Below are 27,852 nucleotides of genomic sequence, written 5' to 3' on the forward strand. Positions count from 1 at the left end.
GAGTCCATTTATGTAGTTTACATTTTTTATTGTGTATTGATTACATTGATATGTGTATTGACCCTTCCCTGAATCTCTGAAATAAGCCTGACTTGACTATGGTGAGCGATCTTTTTGATGTGTTCTTGAATTCCATTTGTATCTTAAAGAGTTGTTATCTTGTCCTCCCTCCAAGAGTGAAGTGGGCAGACTAGAAGGGGTTGGCAAACGAGGAGAGTTTTACTTTGCAGATAGGAGTACCAATTATAAAGAAAAGTAGAATCATAAGTTGTGGGTAGTAGCAGGATCCGTCAGCAACCATTGCAGCTTTGACCTCTCTGTGGGTCTGTGACTGGAGACACTAACCAAAAGGTTGCTGAAAAGTGTTACAGCTCTGCGTTCGCAGCTGTTAATAGTGCATGGAGAAACAAATCTGCAGAGGGCAAGAATGGCATAAGCAGTGACCTTACAGCAATGGTGACCCTGTATGACCTCCACCTGTGTGACCCTTTGGGGTGGGGGTCAAATGACCTTTATACAAGAGTTGTCTAAGACCATCAGAACTGTCAGATGTTTATATTTATGAGTGGAATTATCGTTATGAAATAACAATGAAAATAATTTTATGATTGGGGGTCACTACAGCATGAACTGTGTTAAAGGGTCACAGTATTAGAAAGGTTGAGAACCACTGTCTTAGAGACTGTAGGAGTGGTCTCCATATTGATTTCTTGCTGAAATAACTGCTTTCCTTCATGAGTGAGATCTGAGGGAAGAGCCTCCTCTCTTCAGACAGTCTCACAGTATAGCTCATGTCCTGAGCCTGCACATTGGTTCCCATTTATTAATACTGATTTTGCAGTTATTCTCGGTTATTTTGTAGTTCTAGTACCTTCCATAGAAATAAGGTCCTCAGATGTTCCATATATAAGGCAACATACTACTGCATAGAATCTGAGTACTTAAGTCCTCTCTAATGGCCTGCTTTGGTCAGAGAGCATGCTATGCAAATACACTAAAACACTTCTGATCTGCACTCACTGGAACTCAGAGATCCTGCTTCATGCTGTTGCTTAATTCTTGTCTGTTTCTTTAAATGTTCTTTGGATATACTAATTAATGATGACTCTTTTATTGTGATATAGGTTTGAAACCCAGGGCCTTCTGCATGCACTGCAAGCACTCTGCTGCGGAGCGTCAGTCCTAACCCGGGGGTAGTTCAGACTTGTAATGAGAGTGCTTACTGTTCTACAGGTGTGTCCTCAACCTAAGGCTAGAGTCTAGATTGACTTTAGGTAATTGATAAGTGATAGTTGGCACACAGTTGCTTTCTGGTGAGGTGCTATGTGCTGGATGCACACCGTTCAGATTGGCTGTTTCTAAAGTATACTCCTGAGAAAACTGTTTGCCATTTTCTTCCTGAGACAAATAAGCTCAGCTTTCTTTCAAGGGACTATAGATGGCCACCTATATCCTCAGGTTACATATCACTTTCTACCAACTATAGTTTGAAGATGTTTGGGGAAGAGTCGCATTTGTAGCAAACACAAACAGTTTTGTTGTTATTCTCCAAACACTCTGGTGTAGCGCCTATTTGCATGACATGCCCCTTGTGTTAATGTCAGACTGCACTTGAGAGGACTCGAAGCGTTACTGTCTAGGGGTCTGCATTAGGTTTGTTCTCTGTGCCCATTAAAGGACTAAGACAGGGAAAATCTTGAGTGTAACAAGTATCAGCAGGGGAAATCTTAGGCATTGCGGGTGGATCAGGCACCTTTTATTAGGAGTGAAATAATGTGCACCCAGCAACTACACAGAGAAGAAGACCCTCTGAGGGAGGACTTTGAACTCCTGGCTTTTCCTGTGTTTCACCAGTCCATGTCAGGGGGCTCAGGTACAACCTGTTCTCCATAGTTGGGGTTTTACAAGTCTTTGAGGGAACTTCCTCCCCTGACTTAGGGCCAACTTGATAATGGCAGGGAATTGATAATGGCTCACAACTTTGGGATAAACATGCCCTGACCCCCCACCTTAAACTTAAACTTATCAAACAAGTCTATTGCAGAGGGATCCTACTAGAGACAGAAAAATCATACAAGGCCTTCAGGCCTTTGTTTCAGGCCCAGAGTGTGAGGAAGAAGCAGGAAGTTTGGAAATTTTGTTATCCATTTGTGGCCACTCTTATGTGTCCACCTATCTGGATAGTCTCTCAAAAGCACTCTGGGGACATGTGAGGGTTCTGCATAAGCACTGCGCCCTTGAGGAGCTTGAACACTCCTCTCCTCTCAGGACTTCTGGGGACTCAGAGGGGACTCCTGAGATACTGCCGCATCCAGAGCTAAACTTAGGTTTGTTTGTTCCCCGGCTGACTGGCTGACTGGCTGACTGGCTCTTGGGATTTACTTCACAGTCTTTCTTCTGGTCCTCTGAGCCATGTCTTTCCTCCACTTCATCTTTCCAGTGTGTTATCTGCCGACTCACTCCCCTGAGACAGAGACACTGAAACTCCTGGGGTGGGTCTGTAGGTGAGCAGGATAGAGAGTTTGGCTAAGGCGCTAGCAGCCTCCAGTTTTATCCTCGAACACTGTTTGAAAAATGACAAGGTAGAGTGGGTCTTAAAAAAGAAACCACGGGGAGGGAAGGCACCACCATGTCTAGTTCTGCCTGTATTTTCTGGCCTATGGTTATGTCTCTACTGCCAGCTTGTAGCTTCTAAGAGCATCATCATCTCTTAGCCTGGAGGGTGGGAAAGGAAGGTGACCTGTGACCCGACTCAGAAGCTGGGGAGACATGGATGGGGCCGACCACTTGACTTCCTTATTCCGAGGCCTCACAGGCCTAGATGAAGGAGGTGGTGTAGCAGAGAGTCGTTTGGCAAGTGGGGCGTCTGTCCAGCTTTTCCAGGTCTTCCAGAACATTCCACATGCACCAGCTCTGAGCACATGCCAAAGACAGTCTGTGACTAAGACAGCACTGGGTAAACCCAGAAGCACTGAGCTGCACAGAACTGAGTGCCCAGAGTTGCTGTCTTCATCTTCATTGGCCCTTCTGTCTGCCTTGTGCAAGGGAGTTTGCCTTTTAGAGAACATGGAAGCTCTTCCTAGGGAAATTCTGCTTTATTTTAGTGTCTCTGCCGTCCACTTTCAGGGAACATGCCCCTGTATACTGGATGTGATGTTGAGTTCAGTGACCATTAACATGTGCTCTGTACCAACTCTGCTTGCTGGGGACAAGGACATTGCAGACAGCCTCACTCCTCTCCTGTTAAAACAATAACTACAAACCTGCACAAAGATTTATTTAGAGCACTCAGCTCCTAATAGCATTAATAAGAAAGAACCTTTAAGTGTACATTCATCTCCTTTGACGACTTTCTATGCTAATTATGTTGTTCTCCTCGGATGTCAGTGTGCACTGGAGACCCTTGGAGCCTTTGCAGGGTGGGAGGGCACTGGAAGAGCAAGTGGCTGACGGAAAGTGCAGGGGCTCAGTCTCTCAGCTAGGGATTCTGGCAAGAAAGGAATTGCAGAGACTTCTAGAGTAGGACACACTTTCGTTCTATTTCTTCACTATCTTGAGTCACCTTTCATATGAACCTATGACTTCATAATGCTCCTGTGCTCCATTTTGTGTGTGTGTGTGTGTGTGTGTGTGTGTGTGTGTGTGTGTGTGTGTGTAGGTGGGGGGTGGGTGTGTGTGTGTGTGTAGGTGGTGTGTGTGTGTGTGTGTGTGTGTGTGTGTGTGTGTGTGTGTGTGTGTGTAGGTGGGGGGGTACTGAGGATTGAACTCAAGGACTTTCCGTGTTATATCTCTCTTATCTCTCTTACATCCTCAGCTCTGTCATGCTGACTTGGAACTCTCGATCCTCTTGCCTTTGCCTCCCCAAGCTGAGGATTACTGTGTACTTCTACCATGTCTACTGCATTCCATATTTTGACCTGGCTGAGTACAAGTAGTGCTTCTCTTCTGCTGCTGACAGCCAGCAGCTTCTCTTACCTTCAGCCTGAGTCTCCAGGTAGAACCTTAATCTAAACAGGGGTGGGTGAGGAATATTGTAAACTAGAGCTAGCCGGTGTCCTTTCTGGCTAGTGTATTTTCTTCATGGAGGAGAAAGAAATGGAAGCCTTATTCTGAGAGAAGATGGAAAATACTCAACTGAGATGTTTTCTTTAACAAAAAGATATACATGTATATACCCTTAAACATGGTGTCCCTTTCTCTTTTTTTGCTGTCTTGAGTGTCCCTTTATCCTTTTTGCTGTCAATACAGCAAAAAAGGTAAAATCTGTTTGTTGGAAAACATATAGGGCTGGCGTATACCTTGGTGGAATGGTGCTGTTTCCTGCATGGTTTGTGAAGCCGGACTTTGTCCACAGAATTCTGAGGAGTGCTCCTCTGTGCCATCTCTACAAAGCCTGGACAGTGACCTGGGAACCACACTGGGCTTACTTTTTCTTTTAATCTTTTCATATTATAGTTTCACCCAGAAATACCCACCAGTAAAGTTTTTGTCAGAAAAGGACCGGAAGAGGATTTTGGTAAGTTTGCATACCAGATTTACATTTATAATGATAAGAAATTTGCTTTATGTTGGGATTTCAATGCTATCAAATTCTCCCCCCTCAAGTATCCAATTCTCTGTTTTATATTTTGTTTGCATTGTCTTAATGGAATCACATACTGACAAGAAACCATTTACCATTAATAGCTACTTTCCTTTTCTCCTCCTGGTTTTCAACATCCACTAAAGCTGCTTTCTAGCCCAAGGGCTTGCCCCGTTAGATCTTTCATTGAATGAAATGATAGTACACTATACCTTTTTGTGCCTAGCTTCTCTCATTGAGAATACTGTTTTCAATATTGTTCCACTACCTTTTTGATTCATGGCTGAACAGATACTCTTTTGCATGACTGTGCTACATCTTGCTTGTCCATTTCTCAGTTGATGGGCATTAGAACTGTTTCTACTCTGAAGCTATTGTGAATCACGTTGCTGTGAACATACATGATGTGTGGACTTTCAACTTTTTTCCTGTATACTCAGGGACAAAAGGAATGCATAATGAAAGGCCAAAATTAAACTACATATAATCAAAGGTAATATGATCTTATATTTATAAAGCTCAGAATGAATCCCCTTAAATAGAATTTCTAAAACTAACCAAAAAGTTCAAGGCTGGAGAATACAGATTATAAGGAGATCCTTGAAACTTCACACCTGCAGCTTTTAACCCTTTCTGGTTCTTGGACCACACTGGCAAATGTCCTGGGGGCTTTCCTGACTAAGAGTCTCACTGTTAAATATTAACTCAAGCTCTCCAGGAAAAAAGATGAATCATTATTTTGTTGGATGTTACATAGAGATTTTACTGTTTTGTGTTTTTTGTTTTTTTTTTTTAAGTCACATCTTTACTGGGGCACCAGTCTTATACCTTGCAATTCACCGTCTACAAGTTGGCTTCCTTATCTGGTTAGGGTAATGCCACATTTGTCCAGTTGTGATGGATTCTTTTATTTAGCATAATGTTTCAAATGTTTATTTGTCATGTATTAGAACAATTTTTAGGCTTATTGGCTGGTTTTGGATAGTTTTTTGAAAGTTGATTGTTTTCCTTCTTACCATTGGATCATAATTGTGGTTTTTTTTATATATCTGCAGGATCTTTTCCACTTTTTTTTTTTTTGCATGTTATTTTTTCATTTTATAAGTGGTCTTTTTACTTTCTTGATGATGGTGTCTGAAGCACGAAAGTTTTATGTTGGTGTATTATATAAATTCTAGCCAGAGAAGAATCAGTCATGCATTTGGATAGACAAGAGAACTCTTTTGCATGGGCTGTGACTCAAGCTAATGCCTTGGAAAAGTTCAGTACCCTCTGCAGTTTCTTACAACCAGCTAACCTGTGACCACCTGAGGGTGGTCTCTGACTCTCTTGCCACCTAATGAATTTCCCTCACAGTTAAGCATGTTTGCAGGAGCAGAAACGTCAGGACCAGACATTTTGCTAGCAGATGTTTTAAAGGTATCAATAAATACACACAAAAAATTTGCAAGCAGTTTCTGGCAAGTGTTTCCCTTCCCGAGATACAGGAGTAGGGCCTTTAGCTAGCAGATAGATTTCAGCACACCAATAAAACCTACTTTTTTGTTTAAAGCACTCTACTTCTACATAACCCTATGTTGCTAGGCAAAGATTTCCACTAAACTATCATAATGTAGAGTAGTAATTTGATTTGTCAGATGCCTGTACAGTTGTATGTGTATGTTCAGATGGTCCAATCCAAAGTCACTAAGACTTGTGCCTTTTTCTAAGAGTTTTATAGATTTGAATCTTAAGTTTAGGTCTGTGTATGAAGTGAGAACATCACTGTTTCAGAGTGTGGTTGAGGGGAAGGTTTTTATCATAAATGAGGGAGAGTATAGTCCAGAGCAGGAAGAGAAAGCAGTAAAACATGACCAACAGAGTGTACAGGGCAGAAGAAGACAGAGAAGTGGAAGGGCGAGAGAAGAAGAGAGAGAAGAGGCAGAAAGGCCTAAGAGGGCGGGCACATGGACAACATGGCAGGATTCTATAGGAGTGAAAAGCTTGGGGAAGGGAGGACTTGATGGTAGGGTGGGGTTATAAGAGCTGAGAAGAGCCATAGGTGCTGAGTGAGCCTGGAGGCAGCAGACACTTGGACTTGCTATTGGGAAGGGTAGTTAGCCATTTGTCCTGAGTTTCTCTTGGGCCCAACAATTATATTTTGAGGTAATTTCTGAATATAGTGTTAGGTGAGGGACTTTTTTTCTTAAGCTTCACAATCTGTTTGTCCTGATACTTTTGCTGAAAATGGAAAATCATTTGAATATAAGTATTTATATCTAGACTGTCGTGTCCACTGACTTAACAGTATTGATTTCTGTGACTTAGTAGTAGGTTTTGAATTTGAGTGGCATGTCATACTACCTTGTCTGTTCCAACCACAGTGTGTGTGTGTGTGTGTGTGTGTGTGTGTGTGTGTGTGTGTGTGTGTGTGTGTGTGTGTTTCCAAGATGGTTTTGGCTATTGTGGATCTCTTTGCAATTCCTTAAAAATGTTAGGATCAGCTTCTCAAATCTTCCAGAGAAGCCATCTGTGCTAATGGTAGACTACGTTGGACCATTTTGCCATCTTATCATGGGCTGTGTTATTCTTGTTGGGATCATGGATGTCTTTCTGTTTCTGGATTTTCTTCAGAGTACCAATAGCAAAGTCTGTTCTTCTAGTGTGTCTGTTGCCATGTATCAGACTGATCACAGATGAGGTCTGCAGTTGTGTGACTGTATTGCCATAATGTCCATTACACATGTAATTTCCAAGGCACAGAGTAAGTAGTTTCTGATGATCAAAAATATGGAGACTAAGGTCCTGTGTCTGACTGGGTTACCATGTTACTTTGTGGCAGATATAGAGGGCAAGGGAAGACAGAGGCTGAGCCTTTGCTAATGTACCCAAGAGAGCAGATCGCTAATGGCCTCCCAACTCTGTTGCCTTGCGAATGAAGTACATTTCTGATAAGGGGACTTAGGTGGACTCAAAGGGTAGGCGCATTGGTAGATAAGCACTCTGTGGTCTTGTGGATTTTTTTCTTTGTGTCTTACTGCAACAAATGCACTTAGGATTTTTGGTTCATCTGCCATCTCATAGGCTATCCTCATTTCAGCATCATTTGGTGCTTGAGTCTAGCATATTGGTGCTAAAACCTAAAGCCGTTTGTATATTTGTTTAAAGCCTTAGACACAGAAGAGGTTTGTTTGGAAATTTATTTCTGTCGATTTACTGGGCAGCGTAAGTTAAATGCTCACCTTAACAATGCTATTTGAGCTGCCTGGTAGTACCCAGAAAAAAATAGAAGTACATGCATGCACACTGAAATGAGCCTAAGTGTAGAACCATGCTGTGCTTGGGTTCACTGTTCCTGGGAAAGCTTTGTAAAAGCTGAATTTCTGCTAGTGTTTCCATTTGAAATAGTTGTCTGATGAAATAAAATTTATAATTAGAAAAGTATAACTATGTAGGTATGTTGAAAAAAACCTTTAAGTATTTTCACTAGAGTGGACCTGCTTAAGAAGGAAACAAAAGGAATCTCAAGCATGGCAGTCCACGATACACAAGATGCCTCAAGAGTTGGCCTGCGCAGGCTCTGGATGCTTATAGTGTAGGCAGCTGTATTTCTGCTTCCTTGGATGTCCTCAGGTCTTTTGGCTACAGACATACTAGAACAGAGGAGCTCACATCATAAGCATTTGCACAATGATTTATGGAGTGTCTGTCAGTGAAAACAGTGAGAGTTTTTAAGTTGGTAATCATGGATCATCTGGAAAGTGTAACTGGGTAGAACATGAAAATTTGCTGGAGCCAGTGGCACCTCAGGCGTGTAGTCCTAGCTACTCTGAAGCTGAGGCAGGAAAGTCAAGGCCTCTCTGGACTACTGAGTGAATTTAGACAACTTACTGAGAACCTGTCTCAAAAAGTGAAAAGAAGAAACAGCCAACAAAAGATGAATGTGGCTGTAGGGTAGAGCATTTGCGCACCATGAGCAAGGCCCTGGATTTAACCTCAAGGACCCCAGAAAGAAGTGTTAAAATGTGTTACATTTGATTCAGATATTTTCCCAGAAAGCCCTTATATTATAGGTACTGCATTCCATATAGGTAGAATATAAGTATATTGCTGTAACAAAATACTTGAAGGTGGCAATAATAATAATAATAATAGGTATATTTTGCTTCTGGTTTGGGAGGCTGACCATCACTTGGTGCTCTTGAGGATCACCTGGTAGAGGACATCACAGCAGTAGTATATGGGGACCAGAGTGATGTGACAAGGGAGAAAGCTTTCTCTCTTTTATGATATCACCTGAGACATAACTGGGATCCCCTGAGCTCCATTAATCCCTTCTGAAAACAGCATCCAAACCATAACAGTAGGAGGGCCTAGGGAAAAGCAGCCTGTGTGAATTGGTGGGTGTGCGAAGTGGTGGGTGAGCTTGGAACTGCAAGGAGGGGTGAGGAAGGTTGCCCCAGGCTAGTGAGTGATTACCTTGAAATCCCAGCTTCTCTGGTGTCTGTTTATCTCTAAAGCAAAGGAGTGAGGAAATGTCCTTAATCTGAGAAAGCTCACCTTGGGACTTGCACTCAGCCATTTTCAGAGCATAGAAAAATGGCTAGCTGGTGTTTTCTGACTAGTCTTATTGGTATCTGTCACAGGTTACTTGGCCCTCTTACCTGTGGGCAGCGCCATGTACAAGAGGTTCGTGGGTACTGACAACTTCTAAAACCACATTTCTAGTCGTTTATGTACTTTTATTGTAGAGAGAATTGCATTTTCCTACTGATGACTCTTTCAGGTTGAAAAAGTAGGTAAAGAGAAGGACAGATTCATATCTCATAGAATCTCACCTTACCCACCTCACCTCACTCAGTCATCTTATTCCCCTCCCCTCCCCTCACCTTATCTCACCTCACCTCACTCTCTATCATCCCAGTTCAGCTCACTTCACTTAACTCAGTTCACCCCACTTAACTCACTTTATAAGTTGCCCAGGCTAGCCTTTAACTTTTGATTCTCCTGTCTCAGTTTACCCAGTACTAGGATTGTAAGGAACATTGATAAACTGAAGTCCAAGTGGAGAAAGAACAGAGCAGAATTGTGGCTGCCATCGCTGTCTACCTCCTAAGCTGGTGCTTTACATTCTCATCTCCTGTTCTCTGACCAGAAGGAAGCCATCTTGTGCTTCCGCTTCACCCCATGGTCACATTCAATTTGTATGAATTGGGTTGGTTTTTGTTTTTTTTTGTTTTTTGTTTTTTTTTTTCAGAATATTTTTAAACATAATCAGTATGGCACATCTGTGGTGATTTGGATTTAGGGAGCATGTTGCTGCCAGCCCTCTATGCTGGCCCCTTTAGTGCCTCATTGACTTTGGAGAGCTGCAGCTTTCATGTTTCTGTTCCCACTCAGCTGTTCCACCAGGCAGCGGAACATCACTTATGACTTTCTTCTGTAAGAACATCTGTGGTTCTCATTTGTCCATAGAAATAATTGCACAGACCTTTTTAAAGTATAACAAATATCATATACTTTTTTGGTAGTTAACCAAGTCCTCTGTACTTTGCTGATCACTTTAAGAGAGTGACTTTAAACACTAGCCATTTTTATAGCTGTGTACGATTGTCTCTCCATACCCGTAAGGGTGGCTCCTAGGTCCTCATGAGGAACAGAATCTAAGGATGCCTGTACCTCCTTTCTGCACTTTTTAAATTATCAGTAGACAGCTGTGCCTGATACAGTGTAAATTATACTCAGGTCATTCAGGAAGGGGTCAGAGAACACCCGTGTGTATCCGATTTGGATACAGCCATCACAAACCACACTGTATTTTCAGTCTAGACCTGTTGACTCCATGGCTATGGACCTTAAGGATATGGAAGGGCAGATGTTGGGGGATGGTCAGTATTTCTTCCGTGGTATACACCTCTGCCGGTAGAGATGTTTGGAACTGAGTAGCTGCTATCCCTGAACACTGTCATGGCTGAAGATGGCAGTCTTCAGGTAGTCAGGCTACTCTGCAGTATGTCAAGATGCTGCCATAACCTTTCCTGTTTGCTCCTTACCCACTGCCAGATTTTTAGTTGTGTCTGCATCAAAGCTGTGTCTCCATGTCATCTGTCATCACTTCTTTCTGGGGATGTCCCAATACAGATCACTGGAGGTGCGGGCTTTGTGGGCTCCCATCTAACTGACAAACTCATGATGGATGGCCATGAGGTGACCGTGGTGGACAACTTCTTCACAGGCAGGAAGAGAAATGTGGAACACTGGATTGGCCATGAGAACTTCGAGCTGATTAACCATGATGTGGTAGAGCCACTCTACATCGAAGGTGATTGTTATCACATTTTATTTTTTGACTGTTTTTTGAGTTTTTTGAGTGCTATCCTAGTTTATGTAAGAAGACTGGTTGTTGCCAGGTGAATGCCTGTCTGCTGTCATGTGGCTTCCCAAGTCTTAAAATTGGTCTGTGGAAGGTAGCCCCTATGAGGTGCACAACATTGTGGTCTAAATGTGGCCTGTTGAGGTTCTGCTTCCTAGTGTAATGGTTCTCAGAGGCGGGGCCTTTGGGAGATAGTCGTTTCATGAGTAGTACCCTTACAGTCCAAAACACTTCTTCACCCTGAGAACACAATGAGACACAGTGAGAAGAGACCATAAACTAAGAAGTGGGTCCTTCTCATACCCCACATCTTCAAGCACTAGTCTTCCCAGCCTCCAGTGTTAATAGATTTCCTCTGTTTATAAGCCAGCAGTGTATGACGTTTCCTTACAGTAGGCTGAGTGAACTAAGACAACATCCTTGCTCTCTGATAAGGCTGTTGCCTGATGCTTGCATGCCATTACTTTTAGTATTCTATATGAAGTTGGCTGTTGTAAAATGGACCAAAGATCCATCTATAACACTTCGTTTTCCAAGGTGATTTTATTGGTAATTACTGTGGGCCTTTAAAGGTTACTACTGGTGTGGGTAAGGGGTCAAATGGCCCTTTCACGGGAGTTGCCCAAGACCATTAGATATTTATATTACAATTCACAACAGTAACAAAATTACATTTTTGGAGTAGCAATGAAAATAACTTTATGGTTGGGGTCACCACAACACGATGAGCTGTATTAAAGGGTTGTAACACTAGGAAGGTCGAGAGCCACTGCCTCAGACTGTCAGGAGTATACTTTTAGAGGGAATTGTGGGATCTAGCTTATTCTCTCTCTCTCCTAGGATTTATAATAAAAGTATTTTGTCCCACTGTACACTTGTGCCATGACATGGCCTCTTCCCAGAGACCTCAATTCATTGAAGACACCTGATTTTAGATGATAGCCTGTTGTGGTTTGCCCTGGAGTTATCTGTATTTTGATGCTAATTCTACTGCCCCAAGGACAGCTGCCTAGTCACTGCTCAGGTATCAGGTGACTTCACCAGAACCTTCTCCCCATTGAATTTGTAAAGTACAGGTGAGGGGCAGGTACAGGAAAGAAGGAGGCCTGTCATTGGAGGAGAAGGAAAGATGGGCAGGAGAGAAGTTTAAAGAGGAGGAGACTGGAATGGAAAGGAAGAGAGAAAGGAGGGAGAGGAGAGAAGCCATGGCAGGCGACGTTAAGATTCCTTTCCGTGTATTTACAGGTTGTTAGGAATGTTCTTAAGGGATGGATTGTACTGAACTTTGTATGTTTAGGTGGGCAATTATATCTTACCAATTGGGTCAAAGGTTATTGTGTTGTGTGTTCTTTCATGTGTAGATTTAATGTAATGGAGTATGGGGCAGCTGGTCTGGGCTGCCAAGGAATTAGAATGTGTGCTTCTGGCAAGATACCCAGCAGACATCTTGGGGCACCTCGGTGCTGGACCTAGTGGGGATAAAAGACAACCTTACTTTTTTAATTTTTTATACAACAACAATAGCCTTCAGAATTGTCAGCTAGGATAACCCTTTTCTTTTATAAGTTAATTATCTTTGGTATTTTGAGACATTTATAGAGCTATTATTATAGCTTTTGAAAAATAAAATCTCACTTTTAAATGTATAAGACCTTCAGGGAACCTGGCTATTTTATGAGATTACATTGGACAATAGTGTAGGTGAATGGTGGGTCAGCAAAAGAACCGATCATAACCTGTAGAAGCTGTGAGTGACCCCTTTCTATAGAAAATGGATCTTTGCATAGGTGATTGAGAATCGCAGTCTGACTCTCAGCTTCAGAGCTGTCCTTATAGTGGAGATCAAGAAGGACACAGACACATGGGGAGTAGGGCCTGTGAGCATCCAGGCAGAGTGCCATTGTGCAGTCCCAAAGCCAAAAAGCAAAGACTTGGCGTTGGAGCCTTTGCACATGGCCAGCCAGAAGTGCTTAAATGATATTAAAACTTTCCTCTGAAGTTCTGTGGTGTGCTAGTGAGAACTGCCTCTCAGAAACCTAGCATCATGCTCTTGCTAATCCAACAGTGGCACAGGAGCTGAGTAGTGTCGTATTCACTTCCCTTAACAGTGCAAAACCCAGTCTATCTGGACCCTGCCAGTCAGGAATCCTGCTTGGGTTGTTGGTAGTAAAAGGCTTCTGCAGCCACACCCACCCACACCACCACACTACCACCACCGAATGTGAATACATTTCTCGGGTTGAGGATTTGGCCCAGTGGTAGAATGCTTGCCTAGCAAGTGCAAGGCCCCGGGTTCGGTTCCCAGCTCCAAATTAAAAAAAAAAAGAAAGGAAGGAAGAAAGAAAGAGAGAGAGAGAGAGAGAGAGAGAGAGAGAGAGAGAGAGAGAGAAAGGTGAATACATTTCTCCGTGTGAAACAGTGTATTGAGGCTATGTAGAATTTATGTGTGTTTTTCATAAATGCCTTTGTTGGAATTTTATCTCAGTACAACAGTCTTAAATATGAGTTATACAAATGACACTCCATCTCCTTCATGTATAAACTGACAAGACTCCATGGTATGGTCAAGGGGAAGGTTTTTATTGTTAGAGAGAGAGAGAGAGAGAGAGAGAGAGAGAGAGAGAGAGAGAGAACAGCCAGAGGCATCTGAAAGAGTTCAGAGCAGTAGACAAACATGGCCTGCAGACATGGAGTGGGATGGGATAGCCAGTGAGCTAAAGGAGTTTAATGTAGGGAGAAGGTAAAAGGAGCTAGGATGCTAACTTGGACTGAGGGTGTCTGCAGGTCAGCTTGTGCTTTGGAATGCTAATGGACACCACAGGTGGCCATTTGTCCCTTCTGACTTTGGGGTGGAGTTTCCTTTGGACCTGACAGTCAGGGTTTGGTGGCTTGGTATCTCTCACTTCTATATTGAATACTGTCTTTAGAAAAAGGTGTTAGTTAGCAAATGAATTTTGGTAATTCCATGTAAAACCAGTGTCTCATTCAACAGCAGCAGAAAAGGCATTCTTTACAAGCTCACTCAGTGCTGTGAGACTACACTCAAAGTAAACCAGGCAGGAAGATATCATGGGAAGTTAAGTGTCTCAAAGATGAATGACCCACATCTTCATAATGTGGGCATTCAGCTGGAGCTGGGGAGGTAGCCTAGTGAGTAAGACTGTTTACTCTGCAATCCTGAGGACCTGGGTGTCCTCAAGTCATATGCCTCTGCCCCCAGTAATTGGGGTGGAGACAGACAGATCCCCAAAACTCACTGTCCAGGCAGCTTAGCCCAGACAACAGTCAGAGACCTCACTCAAGGCAACAAAGTGAAGCATGATATAGAGAGATGTGCAAGAACCTGCTCTGGCCTCTGCGAGTGCACACACACAATTTGCACACTCATGTTTGTGTATTACATGCAACAGACATACAAGTTGATCAAAAATTTAGTTTCTTATATATAATTAGTAAAGAACTCTTGAAGGGGAGACAAATACTTTTCCTTTTTTTTTTTTATTCTTTCCTAGTGATGAAAATAAAGACTATGTGTTAAAGGAAATTTGGAAACCAATCAAAAACTGAGGAGAAAACTACCTTGAATCCTCATTTCAGAAATGAATCTATTGTTAACATCTAACTTCTACAAGCAGGTGTGAAGGGCAGTAAAATTACATAGTTCTCATTTATGCAAAATTAAAAATAAATGTTGTGAACAGTCTCTTACATTTCCAGTCCCAACTGGACCTTGGAAACTTCTGTGTCTGTTAGTAACCAGCTAATATAAATGGATATTTCACACCTGGTCTTTCTTCAGGAAGCAGCCTCTGCCATCGGTCTGCATCTCATCTTCCAAGGGCTTTCATACATAGAAAGCTACTTAATTTTTAAAGTAGGTGCTTAGTGTTCTGTTGTGTTGCCTTACTACATCTCTCTATTAAAAAAAACAAAAACAAAAAGAAACACGTTTCTCTCACGTGTGTGTTATTACAGAGTCATGTGAACATAGTACAGCCTTATTCTCTTAGTTGGCAATTGAAACTGCAGAAACCCGCTTCAGAACACCATCCTTTGTGCCTCTGGAATAATCTAACTAGGATTCTGTTTATGCTCCTGAGGCAGAGAGCCTGTACTTTGGTAGAAGCTCCTCCATTTTGGTTTTCCAGTAGCTGCATAAACAGATTTAGAGAGCAGCACTTCTACAGTGCTCAAAAAACAGTAACATCCATGAAAGAGCACCGGAGAGAAGGGGAGAGTGAAGGGGCAGCCCTGTCTGCTGTTCGAGCTCAGCTCTCTCTGTGCTCATTCAGTTCTCTTCCATTACACCAAGCCTCAGCAACCCCTTGCCAAACACTTCAGTGCTGGGAGAGACCATGGGGAGACACTAAGAAAGGGCAAGAAGTCAGAGACCTAGGCTATTTCTCATGGGCACTCAGGCTGAAAGGCAGCCTTGGAAAGTGTTTGCAGAGGGGCCTGGCTCCTTGGTGATGTAAGCATTAGGGCCATGTTTTGCTCATGAGAATACTTCAGTTAATTATATTTATGAATTAATGTCTCAACTTTGATTTCACACTCAAGTGTGAAAATATACTGAAGGAGGTGGTAGATCTCAGATGCCCTGTCTGTTTAATTTGCAGCAGAGGGCTTCATGCAGAATTGTAGACATATGAGAAAGAGAACCCTGAAAAGCCCAGCCTCCACCCCAGGCTCAGTTCAAGTTCTGTTTGACAGGAATCCCACTCACTGAGCTGAGAGGAATGTGAAAGGTTATACATCTGGAATTGTGTTTTCACTGTAAATGCTGCTGTCAAGGATGGGCTACACTGTGGAATTCCATGTTATAAGCACATTCACAACAGCAACACCCCCACCCACACCCCCCATTCCTGTGCTAGTTGGTTTTGTGTCAGGTTGATAGAAGCTAGAGTGGCTTGAGAAGAGGGAACCTCGCTTGAGAAAATACCCCACCAAATTGGCCTTTGGGTAAGACTGTGGGGCATTTTCTTGATAGGTGATTAATGTTGTAAGGCCCAGCTTATTGTGGGCAGTACTGTCCCTGGGCTGGTGGGCATAGGTACTGTAAGAAAGCAAGCTGAGTAAGTCCTGAAGAGGAACAAGCCACTTAAAGCACTGTTCCTCCATGGCCTCTGTATCAGTTACCCTCTCCAGGTTCCTATCTTGAATTCCTGCCCTGACTTCCTTCAGTGAGGGACTGTGGTGTGGAAATGTAAGATAAAATAAACCCTTTCCTCCTCAAGTTGCTTTTGGTCATAGTGTTTTATACAGTCATAGAAACCCCAGCTAAGACAGTATCTATGGAGGATGGTTCCAGATTCCCAAGGATACAGCAGCTACAGATTCCACACAGAAGCTGTGCACATCCACTTGGCACTTAGTATTATATACACTATGATTACTGTGACTCAGTTGCTATAGTGGAATCATAGCCAGGAAAGGCTTCATGTGTTCAGTGCAGATGCAGTCGTGGGGATAGTTTTAACTTATGGTTGGTCTGGTTTGTGGATACAGAACCTGTGGAAATGAGGCTTTGTTTCTGCCATGTCTTTGATTTGGAGTGTTGAAAGCTTTCCTTATGCATATATTCACAGAGAGTCATAGACTTCAGTGTCATGGTGCAGTCCTTAACCAGTGTGTACCAGTCCTGCTCATAAGCATGGACACTATCCCAAAGGAACTTCAGTGCCACTTGGGACAGTAAGAACTTCAGTAAGTCAAGAGGAGCCTGTCATTCTGCAGTTGGCTGTATAAGTGTGTCTCTGGGGAGAGACAGTGCCTGACTTCTCTTGTGACTTCTGAAAATGGCTGTGGGCTCTCTTCAGGTGCTTTGAGATGCACAGTGTCTCTTCTTGCGTCTGCAGGGCACACAGGAAGCTCCTTTTGTTGCTATTTGTGTCCCCCGTCCCCTGGCAACCTCAGTGCCCTCCTGCTCTACTCTTCCCAGACTAACCTCTCGGGAGGCGGGCCTGATGATCAGAGGTCTCTCAGGAGTTTTTTCCTCTGGGTTCTTTTTCCTAGCTAAGATCACAGCTCATAACCTTGTAAATGCAAAGGCTCAGGGCACTGGCAGCCCACGTCCAGAGATAGCACAGAGCAGTGGGCTAAGTGGGTGAATTGACAGGCCTCTCTCCACTTCCAGTCTGAGTGTTGTGCTCATTCTTCCTGTGCTTGGAGCTCACAGCTAACATGTACTCGGGCTTTTATCTGGACGTTGAGCGTCAAACACTTCGCAGCTTCATTTACATTCCAGAGCCAGCTATTAATATCGCTTGTGGCATCTCACATTTGTACTTGTTTACTCCTACTCTGGTTTCCTTCTCTTCATAATTCCTTAGCAGACTAAGTATGTCAATAGAGCCTGTGTAATGCCCTTTTTGGGATAGGATCAGGGGTGCTGCAGACACTGAGAGGCAGAATACATTTGCACAGGGAAGTAGGCTGTGTATGTAGAACCTGGATTTTCATGCAGTTTTCAGGTTCTCCTTAAGTGGGCCACTTCATCTAAGTTCTGCTTAATCAGAATTCCTGATATAGGGTATTCTTCATCTTTCAGGGCTAACCTGTCAGATGGCAGAAAAACAAACCAGATGGACTAGCATTTGGGGTGTGTGGAAAAGACCTAGTTTATGTCTCATATCTCCACTCTCTTAACTTTGCAGTTCCCAGAGCCCTGGGCTGAAGCACTGAGGGAGGACTATGTGCTTTCTGTTGACGGTTTTCAGGACTACCAAGGGATTGTGTTGATCCCTGCAGTGGAGCTTGGGACTCTGCATTTGTAGTCTAAGGTCACTACTGTGTGGAGGTGGGAAAACAAACTACAGTGCCCAAGTAGTTTGTTGATTTGTTAGACAAATCAGATGACAGTTGAAGTCATTGGCTAGCACCATGAGTAGTCAGCCACAAGAGGGATTATATCTGACTGAGGGCAGCAGGAAATTTCTCATACAAACTGGCGTCAGGGTGAGTCTTGAAGAAAGTGGGCTGGAGTGATAGGAAAGAGGGCAGCTTCATGACTTCATTTGATGCAAGGAAATGCTTTGGGCTCATCAGATACGCTCTCCCTCTTAGTTTATAAGATGCACCCACCGTCCTAGTTCCCCAGTCCACCCTTTTAAGACATGGTTTTACACAGCCCAGGCTAACTTTAATTTTCCTCTGTAGCTGAGGTACATAGAGGTAATCCAGGCCTCTGGGAATTACATGCAGGAGGATCAGAAGTTCATGGCTCAGTGGCTAAGAGCACTGACTGCTCTTCCAGAGGTCTTGAGTTCAAATCCCAGCAACCACATGGTGGCTCACAACCGTCTGTAATGGGATCTGATGCCCTCCTCTGGTGTGTCTGAGGACAGCAACAGTGTCTCTCACATACATAAATAAGTCTTTTAAAACAAGGTTCAAGGTCCTGAGCTACACTAGACTCTGTCAAAAACAAACAAACAAACAACACACCTCCCACGGACACACAAACAAACAACACACCTCCCATAGACAAACAAACAAACAATACACCTCCCATAGACACACAAACAAACAACACACCTCCCACAGACACACAAACAACACACCTCCCACAGACAAACAAACAAACAACACACCTCCCACAGACAAACAAATGAAACGTCAAATTAGTAATGAATCTGAGGTGTTTCTGGCAGTGCTTGCCCAGGTGTCATTGTGCAGCCTCACTGTAGCCTTGATCTGAACACACAGCATGCACATTGCACTGCAGTGCCAACCATGCCAGCTAATGTGCAGATGTGAAGTTATTTATTGTATGTTATAAACATTTCTTTTACTGCTCAGTTTTCTCCTTATGGCATAATATTTTTCTATCTCCAGTGCAGAATTATCAAATATTATGGATTATAATAGGATGTCTGATTTTAAAAATTGCTATATGGGTAGCTGTGTGTGTACAGTTATATATTTATACAGTTTTATATACTTATATATCTGTGAATATATAATGTGTATTATATATTTAAGTACATTTCCACTTAGAGTTAAGCCAGAGTTTCCAAAATTTTCAGAAATACCCTAAGCTCACTCTGTTTGACTGCACATCTGTGTGAAGCGGTGCTCTCCACAGTGGTTTCTGAAGTCAGAATCCCCATCGGCTCTGAAGCACTGAAGGTGCTCGTGCCCCACACTAACAGTATTCAGTAGATAAGCATGTTCATCATAGATTTACTTTCATTTTCAATAATCCCATAATTATATATGTACTAAAGAATTATTCTAAAATAAATTTATCTGTGGTTTATTGTTGGTGCTTGCTTTGTTTGAAGTTAAGAATGTGATTGGTTTCCAAATGGAACAAAATATTAGCAGGTAGAACTTCGGTGTGATTCAGAAACAAAAACATGTTCTTGGAACTGATATTCTTCTCTTTGTCTCCTTTAGTTGACCAGATCTACCATCTGGCTTCTCCAGCCTCCCCTCCAAACTACATGTACAACCCCATCAAGACCCTGAAGACAAATACAATTGGAACACTAAACATGTTGGGTCAGTATGCTGTCCTTTGTTTCTCTCCTCTTTGTGGAAATATTTTAAGAGATTTCAGAAGTACACAGAAGTCGGACTTCCCGCCCATAATGCATATTCCAAGACCCCTGTGAGTCTGTAACGTCAGATTGTACCAAATCTGTGACTGACTGTCTTTCCCATCCTAAGTCAGGACTTGAGCCCTGCCTGTGTCCTGAGCTTTTACAATGATAAAGCTAGTATGTCTTTCTCTTACCTTTATTTCTACTCCAGTATAAAATTCATTCTTAGATAGATCATTTCACCCTCAGTGTTATTGTTTTTCTTTCCTGAGTTGAGAGCATCTACTTTTTATCTGAAGGAAGGAAACATTCCTGGCTTCTTGTTGATATTGAGTCACAGAGAGTCACTGCTCTTAGGCCTTTGGGATATTACTAAGTTCTTAACTTAAACATGATTCTTCTGATGCCATCATAGTCAGTCCTTGATATGGACAGTGACTAACAAGTGGGTAGGATATACCACAAGAATATGTCTGACACAGAGGAAAATGGGTAATTCATACCATGGACAGGATAAAGCAGGATGGTACAAGTTATGTTCTTCATAACAGGGCACAGATACCAACTGTTTGGATTTTTTTTTTTTAATTTAAGATGTTTAGATTGATATTGAGTATCTACAGTGGTCATTGAAACTTGCTCAGTTCTATGGTTGGATCATCTGCTGGTTTGATTATGGCGTTTGCACCCTCCTCCACCTCTCTGTGGGGACCGTTTAATAGTTTCATAGTACGGCTTTTTGACATGGGGAAGGCACCTTTCTTTCCTGAATTGTGGTAACCAGTCTTCCATGGCTCTTTTCAATTCCCAGGGAGTGGAACAAGTACTTAATTCAAGAGCCAACTTGTTTTCCTTTTCTTTGTCCCTGAATCTAGGTCACCAGTGTCTAGGATTTTGGGGAGAGAGCAGCAGAGTGCTGGTGGCCCTGGTCTGGGGATGGGTAGTGTGGCCTTGCACCTAGGAAGGTTCACTGATCCACCTGGAAGGAGAAGGGGCCTGCATGGGAGTTTGGAGGATGAGCTCCTCCTCAGACTAATCTGAGGATTCACATTAGAATTAGGAGGTGAAAGGAAAGTATGAAGACAGGTGGCCACATGCAGAGTCACATGCTGCGTGCCCTAGAAGTAGATTATGTGTCTGGGGATGATGACATGTCCTTATGCTTACTTTAGACTTATTTGTGTTTTGGTGATTGCAAAGTGGAAGAAAAAAGCCACATTTTAATGTTGAATTGGAAAAATAGAAGTTAATAGAAATGTTGAAAACAGGTTGTATGGATAGATCTGGAAACAGCCCTAACTTAATTTAGGCAAAGCGTGAACCAAGGGTCTACAGGGCTGGAGGTTGGTTTCAAGTCTCATGGGCTGGATGTTTTGGAGGATTTGTTAGCTAAGATTTGCAGGGGACAGAAGCAGTGTGGTATAATTAGACAAGTAGAAAGGTCTATGGTAGACTTCGTGATTGCAGAGACTGAGAATCCCCCCCATTTGCTTTTCATCCACTGGAGACTAAGGAAAGCCTATATGGTGTAGTGCCTGAGAACTGGAGAATACTGGCATTTCCAGCCTGGTTCTGTGATGAAACATCATGACCAAAAGTAAGTTGGCTAATGCAGGAATTCAAACAGAACAGGAATCTAGGGACAGGAGCTGATGGAGAAACCATGGAGGGGTGCTACTTACTGGCTTGCTCCTCGTGGCTTGTTTAACCTGCTTTCTTATCACCAGCCCAGGGGTGGCACCACCCACAGTGGACTGACCCCCGCCCATCAATCAGTAAGACAATCTGACTGGAGTAATGCTTGGGTCAGCATCACGGTGCTACTGTGACATCTCATCTAGTTGTACCATTTGTGTGCTGTGTGCAGGGGAAAGAACAGCATCTCTCCTTTGTGCATTTGAATTTGCATATACAATTATCTCAACATCAAAAGGGTTTAAAATAAACAAACAAATAAAGCAAAAGGAAAAAAAAACCCTCAGGATCTTTCATTGCACTACTCTGTAAGACTCCACAGTGCTACACCGTAAGTCTGGGGGCACAGGTGTGTAGGAGGTAGCCTATGAATTCCAGCTGATGTATGGGAGTGGGCAGTCTCTGTGCTTGCCTTCAGAGCAGCCCCTGCTTTCACTCTTTGATTCCTTCCTTTCAGTTTGTTACTGAAAGGTCCTGCCATCTAGTATCTATCACATGCTGGTCAAGCTACCTATAATTGAACTACTCCAGCCCATTTGTCTCATCCTCCCCGCTCCCCCTTGTTTCATTCTTGACATTCATCTTGGAGGCTCCCTGCTACCCTCCCTGTGGCTCACTCATCCCTGGCTTTCTCCCACTGTTGCCCTTCAGCCTGTCATGGATGCATGCCTGGTCAGTCCCACTTGGCTATAATTCTTGGGCAGCAGTGTGGACTTCTGTTCCATGTCAGGGCCAGATACCATAGCCATCCTCTCATTGTCCTGGTGTACAGTAGTGGGAGACAGTGGGGGTGTGTCAGAGTTAAGTGAGGGTGATGGGCTTCTTCACTGTATGTTGGAAATCTGGGAAAAGTTTGGAGGACTTTCCGTGTTTGCTTGACTCCACACTTGGTAATGGTCTAGTTCTTCTATATGTGGGTAGTGAGTGCAGAAAACTGATTTGGGGATTATAGTGGCTATATCCTAGAAGGTGCCTGTATGTAGAACCTGGAAAAGGATACAGGTAGTTATCCAGGCAGGGTATGCAGAAGAGGTGGAAGGTGTGCCTAACATTTGGGAAGTCAAGATGAGAAGCAGTTGGGAGAGGTTATCTTACTAGGTAACCTGCCAGCGTGGTTACTTAAAAAAAATACGGGAAAGACAAAAGGTGATTCAGAGAAAACTATTCCAAACATAACAGGATTGGTGAGCATATGAACTCATAGAGACTGTAGCGGCACGCACAGGGCCTGCACAGGTTCAAGCAGGCAGGGTCCCAGCACTGAGCTCCTATCACAACCAGGAAACTGACTGATGTCTGCTAGCAGAGGAGAACTTCCTTTCCTCCACTTGGTTCTCACCAGCTATACTAACCTCCACTTGGTTCTCACCGGCTATACTAACCAAAGTCCTGCAGGAAAGGGCAACGCAAAGTGGGTTCAGTGAACTTTGTAGACTTTTCAATATTGTGTTTAGACATTTTATGTTCTATGTGTCTTTTGCTTGTATATTATTTCCAATTTTCTGTTCATATTGGTTTTGTTTTTGTGTGAATATCTGTGTTTTTTTCTTTTTTAGATTCTGGTTTGTTTGCTCACTTTATTTTTTAAAGACGCAGAGAAACTGTTGGATGGATAGGAAGGGTAGGGAGGAGCTGGGGGAAGTTGGAAGAGGGGAACTGCAATCAGAATATATTGCATGAATAAAAATTGTTTTTCAATTAAATCATATGAGGTAGCATTTTTGGAGTATAGTCTGTGCAGAACTCTTGAAATCACACTGTGCTCAACAGAGTCTGGATCTGGCCCTGTTTGCAGTTACCATGTTTCACCTGAACATTGCTCGTTTGAAGGATCCATTTGCAGTTTTCTTGTTGGTGGTTTTTCTTCATGTTCCATGGAAGGTGCACTAGGAGTAGATAATTTGGTAGATACTAAGGCACCTTCAAGACTAAAACATTGCTTACATTGGCCACACACACGTGTGTGCCTGCCTGTGTAAACTGGCTGTTTCTCTTATGATTTACACTTTCTACAGGACTGGCAAAGCGTGTGGGTGCCCGTCTGCTCCTAGCCTCCACATCTGAGGTATATGGAGGTGAGTGGTGGGGCCCCTGAAAAAGCCTCCTGACCCATGGGACTGTACCCTGTCGTAGGCAAGAGGGAACCAGCTTTCAGGATTCCACTTAAAGAGCCCAGCCGGTTAACACAGCCTCTTTTTTACTGCTACTTGGAGGCCTGGGTCAAGTCAGCTGTCTAGTAAGTATAAGGTTTTTATGATTCTGCAGAGGTGGCCATTTTCCTATTTGCTCTGAAAGCATTTCAGAGATTACCAAAATGAAGTTGCTTTTGTCTCTTGTTGGTGCAATTCTTCAGCGAGAGCAGTGAATACGGTGACCTGGGCTAGTGACATGGGCTCATTTCCTCACGTGTTACAGAAAGATTGCTAAAAGAAGCAGTAAAGATAGTGCCAGTCAACTCCAGGTCACATTTTTACCGACCCACCACCATCATGGTCCCTCCTGAGCTAGTCAGTACCCAGGAACTTGGAATGGAGTTTTTTTTTTTTTTTTTTTTTTTAAAGGATTTATTTATTATATATGAGTACACTGTAGCTGTCTTCAGACACACCAGAAGAGGGCATCAGATCTCATTACAGATGGTTGTGAGCCACCATGTGGTTGCTGGGATTTGAACTCAGGACCTCTGGAAGAGCAGTCAGTGCTCTTAACCGCTGAGCCATCTCTCCAGCCCTGGAATGGAGTTTTAATTCGTGTTTGGTTCATATACACAGTCCAAAAACCAGCTGGCTGCAGGGTGTGCCTCTTCACAGGTACAGCGAGGAACCAGAACCTGGCATGATGTACTTTTTCTCTTTTTGCATTATTCTCCTGGACAAGGGAAATGAGGGTGTTAAGATGTGAAATTGGAAGAGACCATTTTTTGAAGTAAGTTTGCCAAGTAGGAAAACAACATAGCAACACAAATCCTACAGAAAGTAGTTGTAACTGCAGTGCATCCTCCTCTCTGAGGCTCTCGGCCATTAAAAGGGCAAAGCAGGTGCCCCAGCCTCGCCCTGTTCAGTGTCTGAAAGGCACAGTGTCAGCAGCCATTTGTGTATTTGGTAGGAGTTGTAAGCAATGAGGCTGGGGTGATTCCCGTGGTTCGGCACTTTCTGCACCAGTGCTGATAGAGCATTTGGGTTTTGTGAAGCCTCTGCCTTCCCTTGCAGCATCACAAAATGCTTATAAGAGGGTAAGGATTGGATTTTTTTATTTTGTCTTTAGAAACCGAATGCAGGGGCTGGGGATTTAGCTCAGTGGTAGAGCTCTTGCCTAGGAAGCGCAAGGCCCTGGGTTCGGTCCCCAGCTCCGAAAAAAAAGAACCAAAAAAAAAAAAAAGAAACCGAGTGCAGCACAGGCTGGGCTCCAGTTTGCTATCTAGCCCAGGTTAGCTTCCACTTGTGGTCCCCTGCCTCAGCCTTCCAACACCTGATTTTGGAAATAATTTCAATTAGACCTTTACATGTGTAGGCATATACAGATGCTCACTAATAAAAGCATGAACACATATGGGTATTCCATGTGCGGGTAGGTGCCCATGTATTTGTAATGGACAGAGAATAACTTTGGAGTCTGGTTCACTGGGGTGTAGAGTGCACTAAGTAGGGTGGGGAGGGCAACTGGCCAGCAGACCCCAGGAGGTTTGTAACCTCCTCAGGGCTGAGGTTACAAACGGGGGGCCATTGTGCTGAGCCTTTTTTCTTTTTTAGTTGCTTCTGGGGATAGAACTCAGGCCTTTGTGATTGCAAACTGAATACTTTATGGAGTCACCTTCTCAATCCTGGCCCTTTACTTCTGTAGCCCCTCCCACTAACTTTACCCCCATGGTTTTCTGAGGCAATTTTGTGAAGGAGATTTTTGAGAAGCTTGGCTCCCTGGGCATTCCAGCCCAGAATGGTGCCAAGACTGAATGGCTTAATGCTTGGCTTTCTTGTGTGCCAGAAATATATGACCGTCTCCTTTGGGATCTAACCTGTCAGAAGCTAGGAAAATGCCTGATCTTGGTCATATCTTTGTGTATGTAAATCATTAGTATTCTTTTTTAGGGAGTCTTTGCCTTGGACCTCTTGTCTCACGTGTACCTTGCCTCTCATGGGAGGACTTTCACTCAGGCCTTACTCTGCACTGTACACAGCTGCACAGTTGTAGCTGCTTCTTGACGGCTTCACTGGCTCAGATGCATGTGCCAAGGGTCCACCCATACATGCTCCTCTCCCTATCCCAACAAGCCTGGTGTCAAACCATGTGCCAAGTAAATTGGCCAGGAATTTATAACACAGAATTGCTCTATGTTTTTTTCCACATTTCTTAGGAGAGATTTATACATTTTATAGCATGGTTGGACACATACATATATGTAGGGAGAGCACCAGGTACCCTAGAACTTAGGGAGGCGGGCACAGAGCTCTGAGCTTCCCTCACTGGCATTTCTCTCTGTTTTTAAGTGTTCACCTATTCCATCATAAATAAACATTGCTTCTGGTAACGAACTAAGGGCTGGGTGAAGGACATAAATTAAGTCCATTTTCTCTTGCTTATTCACAGATCCTGAGGTCCACCCTCAAAGTGAGGACTACTGGGGCCACGTGAATCCCATAGGACCCCGAGCCTGCTATGACGAGGGCAAACGTGTTGCGGAAACCATGTGCTATGCCTACATGAAGCAGGTATTGGTCCATACTACAGGGCACTGTACACAGACGTGTGTTTACTGTACAGAAATAAACCCCAGGGCTTGACACCTGCTAGTGGGTGTTGGGAAGACCTGGTGTTTACTGTTACAGACAAGAGTGGTATTTCCAGCCATTTCTACCAATCTTCTGGTTTTCAAAAGGATAGGAACTTGTTTCTAGTACTGTGAGAGGCCAAGAACAGCATGCTTCCCTACTGCTATATTGTGCACCATCAGCTAACATCTGCCTCCTTTTCCACGGCCTCCAAGTTGGTATGGCTCACTTTTAATGTGTATTTACTATGCGTATGTGTGTATTTATGTTCCTGCGTGGGGCTGCATTGCATGTTCATGGAGGTATGGGGAACTTGCAGATCACCTGGTCTTTGGTAGCCAGCTTGCTCCAGATACCCTGTTTCCTCCTGTTGTGTGCTACGGTTGCAGGTGGGCTGTCATGCTCATCTGGTTTTTGGGCCAGGGACTCTGGATCTTATCATTGCATAGCATGCACTTTACCTAGCTATGATAGATTTTAAAAATCATCCTCTTTGATGTCTATCATATTCTATACATTTCCCTGTCTTTCCTACGTGCATCATCGTTACACTGGGTGCTTCCACCATGGCTGTCTCGTCTTGTTTGGGCATCATCTCACCCACAGACCAAGAGGCCAAGCTTCCCACACTGGCTCTACCATAGCATGAGTTGGAAATGGAGGGCACTCAGTTCTTCCCTCTGACTTCTGGTCTGGGCTTGTAGCTTTGGGCTGTTGCCTTGGGGGTGCAGTAGAAGGCAGGTCATTTGGCCAGGTGAAAACCCTGTACTTTCCCATTTTCTCACTAAACTTGTTTGTGCTTGGGACCAGCACGCTATGGTCCTCGGGAACTTTTCTTTGTTCATTCTTTATTTGTTTGTTTCTTTTTTCTTTTCTTTAATTGAAGCAGGACATGTAAGAAAATAACCATGGGCATAGATGTACTGTCCACCCTGGGAGTAGTATTGTCAGGCCCACATCTAGCCTGTGGGAAAGAGAGGAGGGCAATATGGGAGTACACTTGGCCCCTGACTACCATCAGTCATGCTTTTATGTAGATGATAATGCAGCATGATGGGCCTAGAGCACTTAGCTTCCTCAGTTTTAATACAAAGTAACTTATGTGGGTATCAGGCTCTAGACCTCTCTGCTCTGTTTCCCTGCCAGAGGTAGACTTGAGTTCTCACAGATGTAGCATAAGCCATGGTGTGGGCTTCCAGCTTTCAGTCCCTATTCTCCCTGTTGTAAATAGTAAACTCCCACAGGGGCATGTTGCTGTCACTCTGCCCCCGCTCTTGATCCTCCGGCACTTACTCTAAGCATGCAAGGTGACCCTTTAGAGAATGTAACCCATAGGACCTGTCACCAACCCCCTGCCCTGCTGGGCACCATGGTGTTCTACTTGTCAGCTTATGCTACTGGTTAGAGATGACATAATACATGGGGCTTCAGCTTTGTTGAGGCTGGGTCTATTTAGTCTTCCCTTATTCCACCTAGCGTTCTTGAGGTTAGTATTGGTTGCCTACTATTGAGATAAGAGAGTGGACTTCAAACTTGTTCCCAGGTCCCTGGCTCCTAAGTGGAGCTTGAGCTCCCTATACGTATAGCATGCTCTGTCCTGCTGTCCGCTCTGTCCTGCTGTCCTGACAGGCTGCTGTGGATAAGTGTCTTAGGGTTTTACTACTGTAAACAGACACCATGACCAAGGCAACTCTTACAAGGACAACATTTAATTGGGGTTGACTTACAGGTTCAGAGGTTCAGTCCAATTTCATCAAGGTAGGAGCATGGCTGCATCCAGGCAGGCATGGTGCAGGAGGAGCTGAGAGTTCTACATCTTCATCTGAAGAAGACTGGCTTCCATATGGTTAGGAGAAGAGTCTCATTGCTCACCCCTACAGTGGCACACTTCCTCCAACAAGGCCACAT

The 27,852-nt window shown here is 43.6% G+C and overlaps 1 protein-coding gene across 20 annotated transcripts in view; it reads left to right on the plus strand.

Annotated features, from left to right (window-relative positions):
- Uxs1 (UDP-glucuronate decarboxylase 1) overlaps window positions 1-27,852 on the plus strand; it is a 77,382-nt gene that overhangs the window by 28,821 nt on the left and 20,709 nt on the right. For 16 of the 20 annotated variants that reach the window (XM_063266635.1, XM_063266646.1, XM_063266636.1 and 13 more), the window contains 5 exons: window positions 4,456-4,516; window positions 10,703-10,883; window positions 19,338-19,442; window positions 23,194-23,253; window positions 25,763-25,884. In XM_063266635.1, the coding sequence (XP_063122705.1) occupies window positions 4,456-4,516; window positions 10,703-10,883; window positions 19,338-19,442; window positions 23,194-23,253; window positions 25,763-25,884 (529 nt within the window). The remainder of the gene's footprint in view (window positions 1-4,455; window positions 4,517-10,702; window positions 10,884-19,337; window positions 19,443-23,193; window positions 23,254-25,762; window positions 25,885-27,852) is intronic. The other 4 variants (XM_063266642.1, XM_039083022.2, XM_063266641.1 and 1 more) reach the window with 3 other exon arrangements.

Source organism: Rattus norvegicus, chromosome 9, assembly GCF_036323735.1.
Source record: "Rattus norvegicus strain BN/NHsdMcwi chromosome 9, GRCr8, whole genome shotgun sequence".
NCBI lineage: Eukaryota > Metazoa > Chordata > Mammalia > Rodentia > Muridae > Rattus > Rattus norvegicus.